Source organism: Trichogramma pretiosum, unplaced genomic scaffold (assembly GCF_000599845.2).
Source record: "Trichogramma pretiosum strain Unisexual culture from Peru unplaced genomic scaffold, Tpre_2.0 scaffold22, whole genome shotgun sequence".
Classification (NCBI taxonomy): Eukaryota; Metazoa; Arthropoda; class Insecta; order Hymenoptera; family Trichogrammatidae; genus Trichogramma; species Trichogramma pretiosum.
This window is the reverse complement of record NW_019640932.1, coordinates 274,049-296,410: the sequence shown is the minus strand read 5'-3', so window position 1 is coordinate 296,410 and position 22,362 is coordinate 274,049. Positions and strand designations below refer to the sequence as shown.

The 22,362-nt window shown below is 40.7% G+C and overlaps 1 protein-coding gene across 1 annotated transcript; it reads left to right on the top strand.

Moving 5' to 3' along the window:
- The first annotated feature begins 7,354 nt into the window (after positions 1 to 7,354).
- Positions 7,355 to 11,337, top strand: LOC106648726 (sugar transporter ERD6-like 18). Its single transcript, XM_014365806.2, has 7 exons — positions 7,355 to 7,476; positions 7,808 to 7,907; positions 8,446 to 8,720; positions 9,956 to 10,354; positions 10,438 to 10,741; positions 10,809 to 10,997; positions 11,078 to 11,337. The coding sequence occupies exons 2-7, from the start codon at positions 7,808 to 7,810 to the stop codon at positions 11,335 to 11,337; spliced, it is 1,527 nt and encodes a 508-aa protein (XP_014221292.1). The 5' UTR covers positions 7,355 to 7,476.
- The last annotated feature ends 11,025 nt before the right edge of the window (positions 11,338 to 22,362 follow it).

Here is a 22,362-nt window from a genome sequence, read left to right as displayed (position 1 = left end):
ATGCAAATCGACGACGTGCGTGTCTACGAGAATCGCGTCCGTGGCTGCAGTGCAGGCGCAGGTGTCGATCGTGTATGTGTGTGTGTGTGTGTCGCGCGCGAGCTGCTATTATAAGTCTATAAGCCGACTACCGCCGCAATAGGTGACTTGGATAGGTGCATAACACGAGTACGCGATATATACGCGATACGTACGCGTGCGTGCCAGGTATATACGTATATAGCACGAGCTTCGAGTGCCGTACAATTATCGTAATGACCGACTGCGAACTCGGTCGGCTGCAGTCACCCACACACGTATCACGCATTATGTATAACGCGCACAGACACAGACGTACATAACGTACACGGCAGGATCGCGCGCGTGCACAATAATCAAATTCAGCTTGCCGCGAGCAACGTTGATCGAGCTTTTGTTGTCGATTGGCACGCGCGTCTATCGCGAGCATATAAAAGTCGTCCCCGCGCATAGCACAGTAGAGTACTGTATGAGTACTGTAACTGCCTCGCGCGCTCGTGCCGCATTACAACACGCGAACGCATCGCAGCCGACGGCCGCATTATACTCTATACTTGTGCACTTTGTACCTGCAGCTACATATGCATAACGAGCGTACAGAGACTGCGTTCTCAACGCTGTGGTGCGCCAGTGCGGGCCCTCGCCTGCGATACGTATGCACTTATTTTTATCTCTTCTCTATATAAAAAGAAAGCGTACACAAAGTCAGCTGCGAGTGCCGACTGCACACACTCGCGTACACACACCGCTGCGACGCGTCGGAGGCCTGTGCGGTCTACGTATATATAAACGAGCTTACGCGATACGTGTGCGTGTTGAATGCGGCAGCGGGCTAGTGCAGCGATGCTATAAGGTGTACATCGCGCGTTGGCGATTGCAAAAATAGGTGCTCCGCGAACTGGCTCTGCCGACGACGACGACGACGACGACTATAAACGAGCCATTGCATTTAGAAGCTCGTTTCGAAGCTACATATTTAGACGAACTTTCTGGCCGTTTCGCACTGCGGTGTACACGCTCGCGTGCGCCTCGCACACTTGTGCCTCTCTCTGTCTCTGTCTCCCTGCTTTTCGTTTCGAGCTATGTACATATATATGCGTGTATATACACACGAGCCGATGCGTTACGGTGCAGGTATGCGATGCTACTACTCGCTTCTGCTGCAGCGCAGCGCGCGGAAAGCCGATCGATAAGTCGAATCGATGCCACGACGATGATTTTCGGGCACGAGTCTGCGGATAACTTTGGCCCTCTCTCTCTCTCTCTGAACAGAATACCAGCGTATATACGGTCTCGAAATCAATGCTGCTGCTGCCGCCGCCGCCGCCGCTGCTACTGCCTCATGCTACTATACTGGCTGCACATGTACGCGAGATCGATACTCGACTACTGCTCGAGCGCGCCGCGAGCAAGTGCTATAGAGCAGCCGAGAGCGAGGCACCAGTAGCACCAGTAGTAGTAGCAGTAGCAGTGGCACACGAAAGGCCAACAACACAGCCACACACAATCGCACTCACACACGTCGCGCGTACAACTATACTGACACGAGCATTTCGAGAGCTCCGAAAGCCAAGAGCAGCTCGACTAAATCATTGATTTCAGCCCCAAAACTAAATAGTAAACACGAGGCTGTGTATGTGCCTACACGTCTGTCTGTTTGCCTGTGTGTGTATGATGTAAGCCGAGATTTCACGCCTCGACTATCGTGTATCTGCCTCGGTATAATAGTATAGAGCACACGAGATCGAGAGCCAACTCGCAGCGAGCAATCCCGAGCGCGCAGCTTTAAGCTCTCTCTCTCTCTATTTCTCTCTCTCTACTTGCTCGTTCTGTCGGGTGCGCGCCGAGCGTCTGTGAGAAATTCCGCGATCGACGTACGTACACATACACACCAAATTTACTCGTATCTATACATATGTATGTCTGCGATCGTGTACTCACCCTGTCAAAGCTTCGCGATCCTCGGCAAAACGCGCAGAAATCAGCGTCTCTTCGGCACTGTACAAAATCATATCACAGCCAAACTCACTTTTGTAAATTATAAATAAATTTAAAATTCGCTGCACTTTTCGTCGCTCGATACCGAGGCGACGTTCATTTCTCTAGCTTGCTCCGTAAACAAATATGTACGCCTGCCTCTATTTATCTTTACAAGCGACTCTTTTTTTGACTATTTGACTTTTTTACTTTTCACAATCACTTTCAATTTATTTCTTTGTTGCTGCTGCTGCTGCTGCTGTCGTTGTTTATTTATTGTTTCCGCAAGTCGACAAAGTCACACTGGAGCGATGCCGCTTTAGCACGGCCCATTCGCAGCAGCTCGAGGCTCGATATGTGTTTACGAAAGGGTTGATTTTTCTCTTTAGGTATCATGTGGACATGTGTGCAGCAACGTGTATAAACGATATGAGACTGCAAGTCTGCTGCTACCGCTGCTATTGCTGCACGAAGACGACGACGACGACGCCAAAGATAGTGCGTTTATTATGATTATTTTTATTACTCTTTTTTTATTATTATTATTATTATTATATATATATACAGATTGAGCACTGTATAAGGAAGTTCCGTCGACGCTTACGCACGGTCGCGATTTTTCCTTTCGCTGTTGACTTGGCTGGTCGCGCGAAAACTGCTCGAGAATCGAGGTACACTGCGGCTGCTGCTGATGCTGCTGCTGCTGCTGCTCAGACACCGAGCGCACCGCCGCCTGAGAGGGGGTAGCCACGCGCGCGCTCTGCACACATGCTGCCAGTTCTGCTGCTACTGCCAACTTGAAAAGTGGGGAGGATTTTGCGTATACATATAACTCCTCTTTCCCTTTCTTTCTCGCTTCCTCTCGGTTTTCCGCGCAGACGTGTGCAGCTAATACGTACACTGCTGCTGTTGCTGAATGTGCGCGCGACTGCTGTTGCTGCTGTTGCTGCTGCTGCTGGCTGCAGTATGCACACGACTCGACTCGGCGTAATGCACCGGCTGCGCGCGGATCGAGGGGGGGAGGAGGGCATTCCGGGCCGAAGAGAGGGTGGTTTTTTCCTGCTGTCTTTTCCCAAGCCTTCCGCCGATTGTCTTCTCTCTTTCTCGCCCTCCTTGCTGTGGACCTCAGCAACACACACACCCACACACATACAGACACAGACACACAGAGAGTCGTGAGCGCGCTCAGACGATATACACTTTGAAGGGAACACTTTTTCATTTGCCAAGCCTCGTTGGGTTTCCTCGCGCACCGAGCGATATGCCTTTCGTTTTGTATGCTATAATATAAAGCTTGCATGCATGCATGGATGCATGTGCGCGCCTATTACATCGCGCTCACGCCACTGAACGCGCATCCAGTGTATACGTGCATAATGCACAGCCTGTGTATTATATATATACATGCCTATTTACTTATATACATATGTGCATCGTGTGAAACAGATCGATGCTCCGCTGCTGGTGGATGTGCACTAGTCCGACTTGGCTTTGAAAATTAATTTATAATAAAACCCGATCGATTCTCACTGACCTATCGATGCGCGCCCGACGTTACATACACCAGCAGCAGCAGCAACAGTAGCAACAGCAGCTCATACGAAGAGAGCCCTGCAACCCTGTAACTTTCTTCGATCGCAAGCTCGCAAGCTCGCCGTATTATTTTCTCTCGTGTATGATACGTGCAAAGTTACGATTCATGGGATGCACGATTTTTTACAATCGACGTTCATTTCGAGCGGCAATTGCTATATGTAACGCCGAGAGATTTCGTCGATCTCGGAGCTGTGGCCTCCGGAGCGTACGGCCACTTGGTCCGCGCTCTTTTCATATTTTGCCCCGAAATACGGTGCCCTCCCGTCATTTCTCGTTCGAAGGACAAAACTCCCTCATCGCGTATATTATATATCGATCGATCGCCTCTGCATATGCATCATATACGTGTGTTCGATTTCGCAAGCTGCAATTGACGCGCGAGAGCGAGAGCTCGGCTTTTTGCATTCAGACATATTAATTGAGATGGCAAAAATAGTTCCCACCCGATACACGTGCGGATGTGGAAAACAAGAGAATTAAAAGGTCGATTAAAAATAAGGCAACTCGGACGCGCAGCAGCGACGAAATGCGTGCATATATATACACGTATAGTGTATTGTGTGTTATACCTGCGTGTGTACATGTGTGTATGCGCGCGCGCGCGAGCGGGGCAACGTTTAGTGCGGGTGGCTTCAACCGAGTGTCGATCGGCGCGACACAATCGAATGGTTTATATTGGATATTTTCGAATATCGACTCAGGTTTGGCGCTTTTTTGCTCCCTCCCTCTCTCCCTCTCTCTCTCTCTCTCTCGTGCTCTCTCGAAATGCTTTCTTTGTCCAAGTATACAATCGGATTTGCCAGCCAGCAGCTCGCGCGCAGCATAAACGCGTGCACACTCCAGTCGGATCAACGTATATGCAACATTTTAATCCTCGCAAGTGGCTTACCCATACGCAAGCTCGCATTGCTTGCCTCCTCGATTTTTCGAGCAAAAGGAAAAAAAGAAGAATGAAACGCCTGGAGCGAAATTATAACCGCTGAGAATGTCGATACTGCCATTGCAACTGCTCTCTTGCAACATCGCATTAGAAATGAGATAGCGATAAAAAGAACGACTGGAGCTCGATTTTTTTCCTCTTCTTGTAAGCGCAGCGCGTTCGAAACAACAAGTCATTTGATGAAAATAGCTTTACATATAGTGAGCTTTTAGCGAGCGAATGTTCTCTCTCTCTCTCTCCTCTCGTGGCCTGTATACAAATAAAACCCTGAGATTGTAATGAGGAGGCTTTAGGCAAATTCCACTTGATAATAGAAATAACCATCGTACGAGAGTAACTGTTTCGTTACAATAAAAGTACCCTCGTGGTCATCGTGCGAGCAGTTGCAGCAGCAGTACCAGCAGCAGCCTTGAACGTGCTCTCGAGCTTTTATTTATATATCGTACAAAATGATTCCACACTTAAATAAAGCTGCAAATAAAGGAAATAAATCCAAAAAAAGTAAATGAAACGTACACACTATAAATACAAATATTTATGCTGACCGATGAAAAGGCACGTACACGATGAGACGATCGTGTTCAAAGTTATTTTCAGAAAACGTGCCCCATGTTAAAAAATTTATGAAATTGTTCAGAATGTCAACAGTCGATAAAAAGCTTAACGAAAAATAAGTTTCATTCTGCGAGCAAGCTGTTTTCTATGGTAGAACTTGGACTAAATCTCGATCGAGTCCCAATAACGAAAAATTCGACTTTGTTGTCATTAAAAACGAAGCTTGAAAAGATACATTTACGAACGTAACTTTCAGGCTAGTATTTAGGCTATGTGCAATTTTTTGAGAGGTATAACGCGCGAGCTTTTGCACCACGCCAACGAAGGCACTGTTCTAGCGACTTAGCCAATAAAATTACTCGAAAACGTGAATGATTGTCAGTCGCACGCGTGTGCCAAGAATTGTGTGGGCCACGCCGAAACTTTTGCGACGATTTAATAATATTTTTCGCATAGTAGAGCTGAAAAATAACTAAACGTTAATTTGAGTACACGGAACCTATGCGGAATTACTTTCAATGCTATTAGCGCTTGCAGACCACTGCTCGCTAGGAATATTTCAAAAGTATGTAGCCGCGTGCTTATGCGTGCTTATGCACGTCGGAGCTCTCTTCGTACCCGTTTTTGAATGGTTTCATGGCTCGCTCGCGCGCGCACGTAGTAATTACGTATTTTACTTACAAATGCCTCTCTAATGTACCCATGAAAGGCATTCAGCGAGTCGCACAATAGGTGCGAGGAAAGGTTTAAACACCAGAGCTTATCTTTGTGTTCTCTAGGCCGTTCGCGTATATATATGCACTGGCTGCTATCATGAAAATGGCGAGCCGTCGTGTGTGCGTATACATACCCACGCAAATACACAAGCACACGTTATACGCGTATAATGTAAACGCGTATAACACGACTCGAATTTAGCATAGGAATTCAAATTGCGTCGAGCTGTTAGTATATATGTGTACACAATATATACACGAAAATATGATATCTCGTGTAACGAGGCGAGCTCGCGTCGACCGAAGAATTTCAAAGCTCGATCCGATACGTGTGTGCGTGGGCGCTTCGGCGAGAGAATCTGTTTATCTTGATAATGCGCGTCCAAATTATTCGTTGCTTCAATTAATTACTATCTTTTAGCGGGAGCTAACTCGAGCTCTGTGCATTATGCGCTCCTTTGTTCGAAATTCGCTCGCTAAAATCGCCGGAATAATTTTCCATTGGCGTGCTTTATCGATTCTCATGCGAGCGAGCGGGAGCGCGGGCGCGAGAACCTTGTTTTAGTTTTCCCTCTGCCAAAGACGTCTCTTTTTCAATGGATCCGTCGAAGGAAGGAATAACGGCCTCGAGGAGTGCACGTTAAAATCGTCGTCCTTATACATTGCAAGTTTTCGCAGCGCGATCGAATCCGAGGAAACGAGAACTTTCCAGACAGCTGCGCCAATATGATTGAAAGACCCTCGGTAGCGCGCGCGCGGCTTTAAGCAAAGGTAAAAAAAAAACGAAGAGAAAATAAAACGTAACCGACTCGACTCGGTAATGAGCGAAGCCACAAAAAGATTCATTGATTTTGTCACGATCTGCGAGTGTTACAGTTTCGAGCTAGGACAAGGGTCAGAGGCGGCTTAATGATATTCATCTCGTTTTAAGAAAAGCTCATATCTCCGAACCCTAATATGTAAAGGAGTCTCGCAGGGTTTCCGGTTATAAATCGATTTCCCCCTAGTTTTCTAATACTACAACGACTCTCTGTGCTTTTCTACTCGAGTCGATTGCTCTTCTTGCTTCTTCTTCTTCCTTTTTATTCGTCCTATATATAAAGTAAAAGGATCAAGGAATAATAAAAGCTTACGCACACAAGGGGAGAGAGAGAGAGAGAAAGAGTAGAGAGGAACAGAGGAAAGAAGAGTAAAGCGACGAGCTCGCGATGCATGACTCCCTTGTAGCATCGATATTTTGTTCTCTTTAAAACTCGTATTTCACGAGTCATGGGATTTCGCGCACAAAGTGCATTGTAAGCTTTTGTAGAAAATAAAATCAAAATGGAAAAGCGGCAAGTGAATGTATTAAAAAGATTTCATGTACGCGATTCATTTCTTATTATTTCTACATCACGCGCTACCGTTCTCTCACTCCCTCTTTTTCTCTCTCATTTTCTTTTTATGACTTTTTGAATGGAATTCGTCGCGATTGGCAGTCGGTTGAATTAATCACAAACCGCACATTAACGCTCGCGCTCGAGTACGGCTCTTTTCCGATCAATAATTGATTTTCATATTCGCGCTGTTTCTCTCTCTCTCCTCTCTCTCTCTCTCTCTCTCTCTCTCTTTCCACGGAGCTGCTGTTTACTCGTTTATCACTGCAGATTAATATACATAACTAATTACTTAAAAGTAAGTGGACTGTGTGTTTTCAACGTAATAGCTAATTATACGCAGTGCATTGCCAAACATTAATTCTGTCGGTGACTAATGCGAAAGAATATAATTATTATTTTTCTCGTTTTATTTTTTCTCTCTTTCTCTCTCTTTCTCTCTCTCTCTCTATATCGTTGAAAAACAAATGTCAACCCTTAATACGCGAACAGGAACCTGTATATAGAACAATAAATGTGACCGTGTGTTTATCAAGAGTATGCGCTCTAGACTCCTTAACCTATAATTTTAATTATAAAATTCCATAAAAATTAATGTGATTTCGTGCTAACCAAGTGCAATATTGAAGATGGTTGGAGGAAAAGAGTCACCAAGAAGACCGAAATTAACTGGTTTTGTTTCAACTACGACCAGTCTGATGGCGAATCAGCACGCCGTCGCTTTGTACGGTAAGTCAATCAAGGTCAGCTATTCAATGCACTCGTTTGTAACGAACTCGAGTCCCATTGAGATTTTCGTTGATGACGTTTGAATTATGACAGACATCTAAAATCCACTAAATGAGCTATCAATCTATCTAAAATTATCACTCAGTCAACGTACAGCGAGAATTACGAAAATTTTCGACTCGTATTACCGAGCTGCTAACTTGCTTTTTAATTCTTAAATTTATTATAATTAGCTCAATTAGGGTAATTCAGTGGTGCGACCATTAAATGTAGTTTTTCACTCTTCCTGCGCTTCTCTCGTTTCCTGACACACGCGCGCTTAACCGAGCACTTAATCTTTCTCTAAAATTTGACTGCGCACAATAAGTGTGATTCTGTCTTTTTGCAAAAGAATCTCGTAAACACGTCAACACTTTCAAAGCCACGCGGTATTTTCGACTCGAGCAATTTGACGAAGGTCAGCGCTCGAGTTCAAGTGCAGAGGAAGAGCGAAAAGAGAGAGAGTGTCATTAAACTCTAGTTTCTTTCTTGTTTGCAGTTGCGACGCATAGTTTCGCTATGGGCGTAGCGATAGGCTGGAATTCAGTGGCGAGCTTCGTGATGCAAGTGAAGAATTTTCCGAACGACTATATTTCCGGCCCTGCGACCGTGTCTCTCTGCCTTGGAACATGCATCGGAGCTTTGCTTTTACCTGCCTTCGTACATTTCATTGGTAGACCGGCTCCCTCGTCGGTTTTGCGATTTTTCATGCCCACGCTTCTCATCGCTCTTGGATGGCTTTTGACGTATTTCGTCGATTTCGAGGCACAACCGGTCAGTTTTGATGAACGTTGCAGTGGCTTGCGTATGCCGAAGCACATGATCGCGATCAAAGATTGATTCGCTCGTACGAGCCGTGCATAGGGAGGAAAAAATCCTTTTTTTCCAAACTGTCAGCGGTATTCCGAGCGATCGAGTCAATGAGCAAACGACAGAGGCTCGGACAAAATTGCTTCTCTCCGCGTGGTGAAATGTATAATTATAGAGATCGAGCGAGAGCAGGTTAATTAAATGTCGGCTGAAAAATATACGAAACGATGAAATAGGTCGAGTGACTTGGCGATATAATGCTCGTTGTCGCGCAGTCACTCGTGAGATAAATTAAATGGGGTTTGGATGACTATGGGCGTGAGCACTATTTACATAGCCGCAGCGGCTGCCGGAACGAAATAGACTTTTTTGCCGTGTTAATAAAAAAAGAGAAAAAAAAATTCATCTAACAAACAAAATAACCTGGATCACATTTCACTTACTTGGACAGCGAGCGAGTGAGATTAAGAAATAGTCAGCCGAGTCAACTCGGCCAATTATATTTAGATGGATTCACCCACGTTCTCTTAATGTTTCTTGACCTCTTGAACATGATTTTTTTATAAGAAGTTAATCACCTTAGGTTAAAAGTTTTATATTTACAAAATATACGCGAAGAATTCGAAAACTGCACTTTAAAAATTTTTAAACAGAAATTGATTTTTTTTTAGATATTCATACAGTATTATTTCTATCGAATTGATACTTCAAAACTATGAAAAATTAATATCAACCACGATTGTTATAGATTGAGTTGTTATAAAAAAATATGTATTTATCGTCTGACTTACTAAATTCTATTTTTTTTTTTTTTTCCATATTCTCATAACTTTTTAGATTAATGAAATGAATTTCAAATTTTACAGAGTTAGATTAAAAAATATTTTCTAAATGTAAACGTACGAGCGATGAAGAGCATAAAAATACATAAATTTTCTTGAAGTTGAGAATTATCGTTAAAAAGAAAAAAACAATGTGACAAATATTTTGTGTCAAAGTGCCAAGTGCTACTAAAATAGCTTGAAAAAAATGAAAAATGTTATTTTTCGCTGATTAAGTTAAAATCAAAGAAATATTACATTATACCTGTCTCTTGTAATAATGGAAAAAAACTATAAGTGGATTTCCCCGGTAGGCAACGGTCGAAGGGTCACATAGGGATATATGGTAAAATAAACTTGAAAAAAATATCTAAACAGGTGGTGTTGCTCGTTTTGGGTCGACTACTGAGCGGCATGGGCGTAGGCGGTCTGTACGTACTCATAGCTCTGTACTTGAGCGAGATCGCCTCGACCAAGGCACGCGACGTGCTGTTGTTCTACCAGCAGGCGGCCCTCAGCCTCGGAGTCGCGGCGTCTTACTGCTTCGCTCATCTGATCTACCAACACCAAAGCACGGATCTGACTTTTTACACGATCTACTGTGCATTGACTTGTTTGCCTGCGCTCGGCCTCTCGTGCTTCTTGCCGCCCAGTCCCTATTCGTTGAGAGAGCCCAAAAGCATCTTGATGAAATTGCATGGACGCAAAGATGAGGAGTACTTGAACGTCGAATGCCAAAGAATCGAGCGCGACGTGGAAAAAATGATGTTGCCAATGGTGGGCCAACAACTATCGCTTACGATAAAGTTGGCTTGCGAATGATGAACGAATTATCAATATGATTTTTTACGCTTTTACAGGCGAAATGTACAGCGTTGCGCGAATGGTCTTACTGGAGAACTGTGATGTTGACCCTCATTTTGGAAATATGTCGCCAGTTGAGCGGAATTCAATTACTCACGGCAAATTTCGTATCGTTCGCCGAGTTTAGCAGCATAGCTTCTCCTTACGAGCGCAGATTCACGGCCACTGAGATGAGCTTGCACAGCTGTCTGTCACAAGCTGCATTGGCCCTTTTGGCCACAGCCATGGTTCGTTGGACCGGCCGGAGAATCATGCTGCTGCTCAGCACCTGTCTCATGTCGTTATTTGCATTATTGTTGGGTATGTTTGAGAGAGCGAGTGCAACAGCTATATGATTCAAGCGTGTCGTGCGGACTTTCTGTTTCAGGCTTTCATTTTCACGACATCATGAGAGAAAATGTGCAGAGAGTTATTGTCTTCGAATCGGAATGGCATCTTTACGTTCACAGTGCGAGTTTCTTTGGTCTTTATGGTTTAGGTTTCGGTGCTGCCTGTTGGACAATAATGTTCGATTCGTTTCCTCTACAACTACGAGTGGTAACTCCGTCAGTGATCGGCAAGTTTTACTTTTTTTGCACATAAATTGGTACAATTCGTTTAATAATGTACGATTGATTTAAATAATTATTTTTTCAGTTGGCATTGGCTGGTTATCTTGTTCAGTATTTTTATGCTTCATAATTAATATCATCAATCGTTTTGGCATTGACACTGTGATATGGTTATTTTCTGCAATCTGTGGCCTTGCACTTCTCATCGGATTGTTCATTCCAAATCCAAAAAGAGAAAAAGAAAATAATTCAGGAGATATAAATTCAATTAACCGAAGTGAAAATCAATTATCTGACAACAGTCGAATACGTCAAATTTTTCAAAGCCAATTGGAGAATTATTAATTCATGTTAAATTTAGTTGAAATGTATTTAATTTGTCATACAATTAATAATCCATTACTAATGTCTCTTTTTAAAGTGTACATAAGAAGTAAGCAAACGTTGAAAAGGACTGTTATACAATTAGTTCATGTTATTTGATATGTGTTCAATGAAAATAGGAAACAAACATTTTCAATTCGTTCATTTATCAATGAATAATAAAAATTGTTCATTAGATCGAGGCTTTTTAGCTTACCATGCATAGATTATACAATGAAAAGTATGAAGACAAGTGAAAAAGCTTCAGGTTCTAAAAATGATGAGTATGGAAGCTAAAAGCTTTAGCTGAAAAAAGAAAAGCGCTCTTGCAGGTACAGACATTGATTGGGAGGGTGCCATGCGAATAAGAGAAGAGCTATAGGGCCGGTCCATCGATTTGCAGCCCCCGAGGGAAGCTTGTGTGCATCGGTCCGTGTCTATATAGAAGCCTTCGCCGCGCGCGAATCTGTCTTCCAGCCACTATGCCATTTGGCCATTTCAGCCGAGTTAATGCAGTCTCAAAAGAGATAGGTCATTAATGCGTATTCGAGGCGCCTCTGCGTAGATACGAAACAGGTCTTTGATAAAAAATTGTACATTACTTACAAGAGCTTTATGAATGCTGCAAATGCTTCAAATAAAATATTTGTACCTTTGAGGATTACAGGGGCCAGATACTCACCTTTTCACCCAAGATTATTGGGGCTTCAGTTTTTCTTGTCAATAGGAGAGAAAAACCATTTTTTTGTAACGACCATTGAGGAAAAAAGATATATAAACCTTAATGACTATGAAAAAAAGGAAGACTTACGAGTCATTTGAGAAATCGTGAAAAATTAAAGACTAAATGCTTGTTTTGTGCCTGTACCTACTCGTTGCTCGATGTCATACGAGGAATCACAAAGTGCGCTCGGTTTGCCGAGCAAGTATACGGGCTGCACAGAATGAAAGGGCAAATGAAGAGGACGACGACAGGTTACTTGGCGCAGCAAACTTCTAATCGACTTTAACAACCAGTAACGACGATCCGGGATACATGCTACGTCATCGCCTTAATGTCCGCTCGAGATTGTGCGTTACCTCGAGTTATATACACGTAGCGAGTGTAAATTCCTTGAGCTACAATGTACTGCACCTAGGCTACTTCTAATTAGCAAGTTTTCACGCATCCAGGTAACTTGCTCGCTGTTCATATAGGCGTAGAGAGAGAAAGCCTCGTCATGCGACACAAACTCGGCCCTGCGACGACAGGCTACACTGCAGTTATCACGCTAGTGCACATCCCATATAACATAATCGTACTTTCAATTAGTCAACATTTTTAATAATCCGAGCAATTTCTATAGCTGTGTTTATACGTACGCTTCAAGTTTCGATTAAAGCAGTAGAATTGCTTGGATTAATTCCTCATCTTTTACGATCCGCTTCGGTTGCTCCTGCAATGTCGTTGCATTAAGATAAATCCTCGACTGTTCGAGTCAAGGAAGACGTGGTTTATAGCTATAGGTTTCTTTTATCAGAATCTAAAAAGTCGAGAGTGAAGAAGCCAGAAACTATTGTCAAAGTTGTGCCACTGCTAGGTAACGCAGAGCTTTTTTACAAGACACGAATAAGTCTGAAAAAGTCACATTGCGATCTTCACCTCGAAAAGTTGAATATTGTCAATAATTAAAATGACAAAAATTTTCATGAGGCTAGTTGAAGTTTCGATGTCAAAGAAAAAAAGACGCAGCAGTGTTGCATTAGAAAATGGAGAATCGCCGAGCTGGAAAAATAGAGTTATCGTACGCGCACAATCATAATATTGAGCAAGTTGTTTCCCATCGATGCAAGGTCAGCGTTAGCCAGCAGCAGCTGCCACCAGAATTCAGGCGAGTCACGCCAGGAATTTAATTAACGAAGAATGCTGCACGCTCAGTTATGTGTATGGGACGTAATATCCCGCCACATGCACATACATAATTGTCCGCAAGGATCTGTATATATCATGTATATGCCAGACAATGCGAACGAGACGAGGAAGAGGCTGCGGCTCCTAAGCGTTTCGCGCTGATAAATATGTAACAATTTTCAAGCACGTTTCATTATGTATTCCTCGAAGCAGTGAGACGCAGTTGCGCTCGCGACATGGACACGCGGTGGAGAAAAAGAAATGAGCTCGCGATATCGCGACGCAGTTGCTGCTATTACATGACTTTGATTGCAGCTCATCTATACGTGCAGAGCTCATCTCGTCGTTGATTGTCATCGTACTCGAGATGCTATATCAAGCTTCGGTGGGGTTGGCACCAGGTAGAATATACTGGCGCACAGATTGTATAAGGCTTGTCGTTAAGCCGTATCTTAATAATCAGCGCGCAAACGGGTGAAAGTGCATCTATATTTCTCTCTCTCTCTCTCTCTCTCTCTCTCTCTTTCAGCCGCTGCAGTCTGCGCGCGGAGGGCGACCTCTCCTTCACGGATCGATGACACGAGGAGCCGACGAGGAGCGCACGCGGGTGGGGACTATCTATAACGTGGCTATATGCACTCGCTACGAGCCCGACCAAAGAAAATTGGGTTAGCATGCTCATTCAGCCAAGTTTAGAGATACTTATAAAATATATATATCTTGCAATGTAAATACGTTTTCAATTACTCTTGATACGGAAAAATTTCTGCAGCTCCGATAAATTTTCAATCGCGTCACTCCCCCGGGGAGGACTGCTGTATCGAGATATATTGACTGCTCGACGTTTTCCGTTTACGTACGCGAATCAAAATTTTCAAGTTTTAATGTGCGATTTTGCATCATGTGCGTTCGTTACATGCGATGTAATGCGAACAAATAATATAATGCGTGTACATGAAATCCTTTCGTATTTTATGTCATATCTTATCGACGAGAATCTTTCTCGTTGATACGGTCCAAGTATGAAAGCGAAAATCTGGCGTGTTACACTGGCCAAGGGTCATGGTCGTTTCTGTTGCTAACTCACCTGATACAGCAAATTCAAAATCCACATGGCTAAAAGAGTAATTAAATATAGTGTGAAATTTTTTAATATTGAAAGCTTCTGTTCGGTGGTCGGTGCCAAATCGAGGTTATCGAAAAACTTTTTGTAAAATCGACTGGATTTGTTTCTTATAGGCTATTAAAATTGAAAAGATTCTATTTATTACAATTTGTTCAACGATAATTCATGATTGACAGGCTACATTTTCAAAGAACATCAAAATTAAATAAATTTATCAAAATGTTGAGAATGAATCACAAACGAATAAATCTAATGTTAAAAAAGTGCTAGTATTCACTTTATTTTGTGGACGTGCGCTTGAATGAAAGGCACGAGATAATCTCTCAATGAGCGTTATTAAAATTTATAGTAATGCAAGATAGAGAGCTTATATTAAGCAAATAATCTTGTTGCGGATGAACGTTTGATTAGTAGACTATAGAAAATTCATCCATTTGTAATTTATAATTTCAATGTGGATATGAATAGTAAAAACAGCACCTTTCGATTCAAAAAAAGGCAATCGAAGATGTAATTTTTTTAGCATATCTATAAAAATAGAACATTTTTATAAACTTCTATTTATTATGATTCTAATAAAAATAATTAAGTCAATGATTTCGTATTTTTTTTTTTTTTAATTATACGTCACATAAGACATTAGTGCGTTGTGCACCGACACAATGGCGTTAGATAATCGTCGCATAATGATTTATGAAGAAGACGTCAAAAGTTCGTTAAAAAAAGTAAATAAAACTAAAATAAAACTAAATTAAAAACACGGGTGAGTACGCTACATTGATGCATGAAATAAACATATTTAAGCAACGAACTAAACTTTGCTGAATCAATGCTTCATATTCTGTCTATTCTTATGATGAGACAAAATAAAAACTCATAAATAAATAAGAAATTTTGATAATCGAATTAAAAGAAATTTTGAGTACAATGCTCTATTCCCTAACTTTTCCAACAGTATTCAATGAGTCAACCCGTCGCGAGTAAAAGAGAAGAGAAAGTAGGAGAGAGGGATGAAGTAAGTAGTGTTCGATTTTCCCCCGCGGCTTGGCCTAGCACTCATAACCTAGATTCCAACCGGATAGGTTGCGCGCGCTTGCCACTGCTTTAGATCACTGACTCATTTGATGCATTCATCTGTGTTTCCTCTTTTGTGCATCTATGATTTTTCTCCAAACTCTTCACAGGATCTTCCTAATCAATTTACGAATACTTTTTCCTACAAAATTATTAATCATGCTCAAATGGCATCGACAGTCACATTTTACCTATAATACATTGTATATAAATATTTTCACTAAATTTATTGATTTTAAAAAATACAGAAGGGAAAATTTAATGATATTTTTTCTGAAAATTGTCATGTTAAAAATGAAAGGGTGAAAAAGATATTTTTTAGAATATTGATTTTTAGCATTGCTTAATCTATGCGCAAGGCATCAACTTGTTAACAATACCCATATCATATCACCAAACTGTTTAAGCGATGAACATAAGACTTAATACTACCTCACCGTAAAAACGATCTGCTATATTGGCCTTGCACAAGTTACAAATACCTATTAATCTAGCCTCGCTATCGCTAATGGGTCAAAAATGAGGGCTGATTTGATTTGTGAATTTTTCAATAAATCAATTTTGCAAATCATTATAATGAGTGCATACTTTGTAAATGGGTATATAGACGCATTAAATTTTTCTTGCACGTTGGAAACTTTAAATATGATACTAAAAATTTGATATCCGCGTTTCAAAATCAAAACTATTGGCTGTTGAAAATAACGTTAACGTTTCCGAGTAGCGTTTGTCGGTAAGAGTGGCAATGCGCTATTGTTCATATCTCCAAGGCATCACACTGCTTTGCGATTAATAACATCAGTTGGTCGACAAAATCGACGGTATTTCTAAAGTACTTTCGAATGTATTAATGTATATCTAGAGGTATCATAGCTTTTAATAATGTAAATATAAAATTCTTTACAATTAAAATCGATAGAATTTTAGTTTTTGAATGAGTTGAGTTTTGAAGTTTCTCAAAATGCTGAAATCAATTTACTAAGCGATGGTAACGAAGCTTGCTGCAGTAAAAACAAAATCAATACAGTTTAATTTAGGTTTTAAACCTATTGATCATTATTAACTTGTACGTTTTGATACATTTGTGATTACACAAGTTTTTTAAATTAAAACAAGAGATACTTTTAAAAATAACTGTCATCGTGTTTCATTGTAAGTCGACCGATTGTAAGTCGATTCGATTGTAAGTCGAAGAAATTCCCATGTATAACATTGTAATTCCACTGAAAAAAATAAATGAAGATATGTTTTCGATAGGAAATTTCCTCAGCTTTCTCATGGTGCACTCAGATTTTTCGATAAATTTCATTTTCACGAGGAAAAATCGAAATTAAACCTCAAAGATCACTTTTTCCGTACCGAGTTTTTCGAGATATTTAGCTTGGCATGTTTGATGGCGATTTTCTCGGTGAATGTGTGACTTATCGGAAAATCTGATAACACCATTGGAAAGCTGAGAAAATTTCCTATCGAACACAGTAGCCAGTTATTTTTTTTAGATGAGTTTTGATACTTTTACAGCGACTTAGAAATTGAGTAATTAGCCGAATTTGCGAGAAAACATGATTTTTCGTCCTCTAAATCACAAAAGTAGCTATAAAAGTAAGCACTATTGAAATTTCAATGGTTCCTACGTGGTTACATGTTCCAAGGACCTCCAAAAACATTTCCCGGGGGTCCGTATCCGCGTAGGTTGAAAAAAAAATTTGCCGCGATTCTACCTCCAAAAATGCGTTTCATTTAGAGAATTGCTCATATATGTAACAAATAAGTGGTTAAAATTTCAGACGAATCGATCCAGTAGTTTTTGAGAAATCACTGGGACCATATCGAAAAACATCATTTTAAGCAAAACGCGTTCAAAGTTTTTTTTTCGAATAGTTAATAATTTGATACTTACGATTAATCAGCGATACCGGCGCCATACAGAAGTTTTTTATACAATCAATAGAAAGCTTATACTTCAATTTATAGAAAATCGTAAGTGTCTAGCGAGTACCTGCTTGTTAAGGGGGGGTATGGTCCTGACCTCGAAAAATTTTGAATTTTTTTTATGGTTTTATTTGATTGTTTATACTTTTAAGAGTATTCTGTGAAAATTTCAGCCCAATCTGAGCAAAATTGACGAAAATATTGAACTTTTAATTCGATTACTATTTGTCATCTGTGGCATTTCACGTCAATTCATTTTGTTCCGAAAATTCGTTATAAAAGCGTCTATTATCGTCGACTCCTGTTACCCCCTCTCCTACCAGCTGAGCGGAGAGCAGGCGCGCGCGGCCAGAATCCGTCCGAAAACCACGTTTTCCGATACTTAATTGTTCAAAACTTTTGAACCGTTTTAGTCTCCAACTTGAAATTTTACACAGACCTTCGTTATTAAAGTACCTATCGATTGGGATATCTACGAATGAAATCGAAGGGTTCATACTTGCCGAAAAATTGAGTTAACTTTGAAGTCAATTTTCTTCATGAAAATTAACTTTTTTCGAAAAACTGATACCACCATTGAAAAGAAAAGACAAAAATCTATCGGAATGCATGTGTGCAATATTTTTTCAGGCCCAATTGCGCCAGCCACGGCGAGTTAGAAAAGTTGCGATACACTAAAAAATGACCCGCGCGAGCGCACTGTCTGGTCGAGCGTGGAATACGTCAGCTTTGTCCACAAGTTCACATTCTAATTTCTATATTGATCGTACTGCATGTAGATCGTAGTCCACGTGAAGACGTTGCAGTGTGAACAGCTAGAAATATAGTATCGATCAAACCAAGTGATTTATGTGACAAAAACCCTTAAATTATAATCGACTGTATTTTTTGGGTTACCGACATAATCTCCGCTGCCAAAATCTCCGCGACACAATCTCCGCGACAAAATCTCCGGAGACCAAATCTCCGGAGACAAAATCTCCGCAAGACAAAATCTCCGCAAGACAAAATCTCCGGAGACAAAATCCCGCGGGAGAAAAATGCGCACTATCACGCACCCAAACACACTATCACGCATCCAAACACACTATCACGCATCCCAAATACACTATCACGCACCCAAACACACTATCACGCATCCAAACACACTATCACGCATCCTAAACACACTATCACGCACCTAAACACACTATCACGCACCCAAACACACTATCACGCATCCAAACACACTATCACGCATCCTAAACACACTATCACGCACCTAAACACACTATCTCGCATCCAAACACACTATTACGCACCCAAACACACTATCACGCACCCAAACACACTATCACTAATAATAAATAATAATATAAAATTAAATTCGGCGGAGATTTAGTCGCCCGGAGATTTTGTCCCGGAGATTTAGTCGCGGAGATTGTGTCGCCGGAGATTTTGTCTCCGGAGATTTTGTCCCGCTCCCGTATTTCCCGTATTTTTTATGCGGAAAACGATAGACATGTCGGCCTACAACGAATCCGATAAAACTATCGATGGGGAAGGTAATGAAATCGACGATAATCATTTCAAACACATGGATGATCTTAACCAAAAAAAAGTGCAAGAACTAAGGAACTTACGGGAAAAGATTACTTGGAAAGCCAAAAGGAAGCGACGCAAGTTTATCCGTCAACTTTGTTCTTTAATCGAAAATTGGAATACTGGACTTCCAGATCTTGGAAATATTTTTCAAAGGGAAGAAATCGATTGTCTTCTCACGGATGCCGTATATTGCATGGGTGGAAAGCAGAACTATCGTCAAGGAGCTCGATTCATCGAGTTTGTGGCTCGCAGCGGCTACAAGGACAAGCCCGAATTCGATAAAGACGGCAAGCCACTGTTGCGTCGTACCACTGCCGTGCATCATGCGTCTTTGCGCCGGTTTTCTAACAAGAATGTCGTGCTCTGTGAGTTATTTAAAATATTTAACCGATTTGATTTGAATTACACTGACAAATTGGGATGTACACTGCTGAAAAAAGGTGCAGACCCAAATTTAGCCAACGAGGAAGGACTGACGCCTCTGCATATTCTTTGCCACAGAAAATGCAATGATGATTTGGTCGAGTTTTTCTTCAAGATCAACAAAGAAATTAACAAACCGATAGATGTCAATGCCCGGGATAAGAAGGGCCGGACACCACTTCAATTAGCTCTGGCGAATACTGTGCCACACGTGATCGAGTAACTGTTGAATAATGGCGTTGATCTGTCTAACTTGACTTTATCTAGTTTTAGTTATTTTGACGAGGAATTGAAGCCATGGTCAAATGAAGACAGACATTAATTTTAAATTGAGACTGGCCTCTGGGACTCTAATCATCGTTGAATATTTCCAGAATATAGCATACGAATTGGACCGAAGTGACGCCCTGAAGATCATGGCATTTTTCTCAAAGAACGGATTGTTGGAGAATTCGGAGGCCCTTGGCGAGCATTGGTATAACAACGAAAGATTTGTAAATGAGGCCAAAAAAATTACCATCAAACCGAGCCTGTCACTCTACGATTTGACTCGGTCCCAACCCCGAGAGGCAGAAAAACGACTCACCTATTCGGACTGCTTCGAATTAGCATACTCGGAAAAACCCGAAAAGCTCCCCCACAAATATGGAAAGGTTTGCGCCTTGCATTTATGTGAGAAACTATGGAAAAAATTTTTCTTGAGTTGGACACTGGATCCTTTCATGGAGCTGATAAACTACCGACTGCCGATTCTCTGCTGTGAAATAATTAACGAGAAGCTGAAAAATGAAGATTTATGGAATATATGCTTGGCAGCTACAACCGAAAATTCGTGATGGCAATAAACATTTTTGATATATTTTTTAATATGTGATGTTGTTAATTTTACATATTATTTAAATAAATAAATTTAAAAAAATGAGTTTAGATTTTTCTATTGATAAGTACACAATCATTTTAAGTAAATAGTACTTTACGATACAAGAGTCATAACTTACGACTCATAAGTAACACTTTTTGGCACGAGTATCGTACGCAATTTTATGGTACTGTACTAACAACACTGAACGAAATAATTATACCAGTACTGGAAAAGTTGACATCATGTGACATGAAAACACGGTTTTCTTGTGACAAGAAATCACTCTTCTTGTGGCAAGAAAATTGACTCTTCTTATCACAAGAAAACTAACTTCTCCTGTATCATGATAGCGAATTTTCTTGTCGAAGTATGCTAAGCAATCACCTTAAACGGCTCAAGCATAAAAAAATATCACCCGCGCAAGCATACTTACTGCAGCCAACTGACAAAGTCAGTGATGCAGCCATATAGACTTACTTCTGCTACAAGCTCTTAATTGTTAGTAAGACTGACATACGGTTAGATGCAGCTGCAGATAACCGCCGGGAGAGCTTACTTTCATTCTCAAAAAAACGCTTTTGAGAATGAAAATGAAATAAAATCAACAATTTCCATTCGTTGATCGCGTGTTTAGGTGATTTCACGTGTAAAAAAACCGATGAGCTGCAAACAATGCCTCGACGGAGGAAAAAGGTTATATTGCATTAGGTAAGTTTTAAGTTACTGTCATTCAGAATAATTTTCACTGGTTGAACAACAAAGAAAGTTAAATTTTTAAATTCAGCATGTTGATCTGTTTCTTGTGAAATGACACTGATTTTGTAGATTACACTATAATAATGACCCCTTCATGAATCCTATTTTTCTTTTCGACATTTACACATAATACCCAATACATTTTCCTTACAGTAACTGTCAATGTTATCTATTGATGAAATTTTAATGCCAGTGACATTTAAGTTACTGCAAAGAAAATTTATGAGCTATGCGTAAAGATAGGTTCCACGAAGAGGTCATATTACTATAGTTTGATTCACAAAATCAGTAACATTTCGCAAAGACTAGCTCATGAAGTCGTTGCTGATTGACATGCTTGATTTCAACATTCAACTGCTCTTGTTGTTCTGCAAGTAGATGTTATTCTCAATTCAATACTATTGTTCATTTTTGCTTCAATAATATTAATTATGATATATCTGTTTTATGTATTCAGAAGCAATTTTTTGATTGGCTGGAGATTCAATGACTAAATCTGAACTTCTGGCTAGAGATGACTAGCAACTATTTCAGAAAAAGGCGAAAAATGCCAACTTTGGGCATCTGAAAATGAGTCACAGAAGACCCCAATCGTGCTATACTTTTTTTGGACATTTTTGATAGGCCAAACAATGTGCTCATCATAGTAGGCATAAAAAAATGTTGATCGGTTGATTTGACAGAGAATCGGCGATAGGGATCGTAATAGCTTGTCTTTTTACACTGAGGTGCAAATGTTATTCAGTAAAATAGCCTGTAAGTTTTTATTAATAATAAATTTTTTTTTTAATTTACTATTTTCTACATCTTTCAATTTCACCTTTATCGTCATTTGGAATAAAAGGGCACAGGTTTTGATATTAAAGTTCTATATTTTCTCAACGTTTCGGTCTTTAGTTCATACCCCTCTTAATATATATATATGAGCAGTTTTTTCATATATGTACAACTTTTGTGCGGGGGGTTCTCGGATCTGCCCCAAAATTTAGTATGTTATTTGGGTATGTGAAAATAGCCTTCAGGTAAATTTTTAGCCCTCTAGGGGCCTTAGGGCCCAAATTTGGGCCCCTCGAAGGTCCAAAAATAGCCGTTTTTACCTATTTTTGCGTATTATTCAAATATTTGTAACTCGGGCACCGGTGCATATTTTTTAACTCTGAGGGTCGCATTTTTTAGGTCAAGACATGTACTTTTCGTAAAAAAATTATGTAGAGCTCGATAGACCAACCCCCGGTTATGGGGGGGCAATGAAGGGGGATGAAAAATCGCAAAATTGACGTTTTTTAGCTTTTTTTGAATTGATGCAGAAGGCGACTGGATTGACGTATTTACTTTTGCAACGTCTCATTTTAAAGGTAT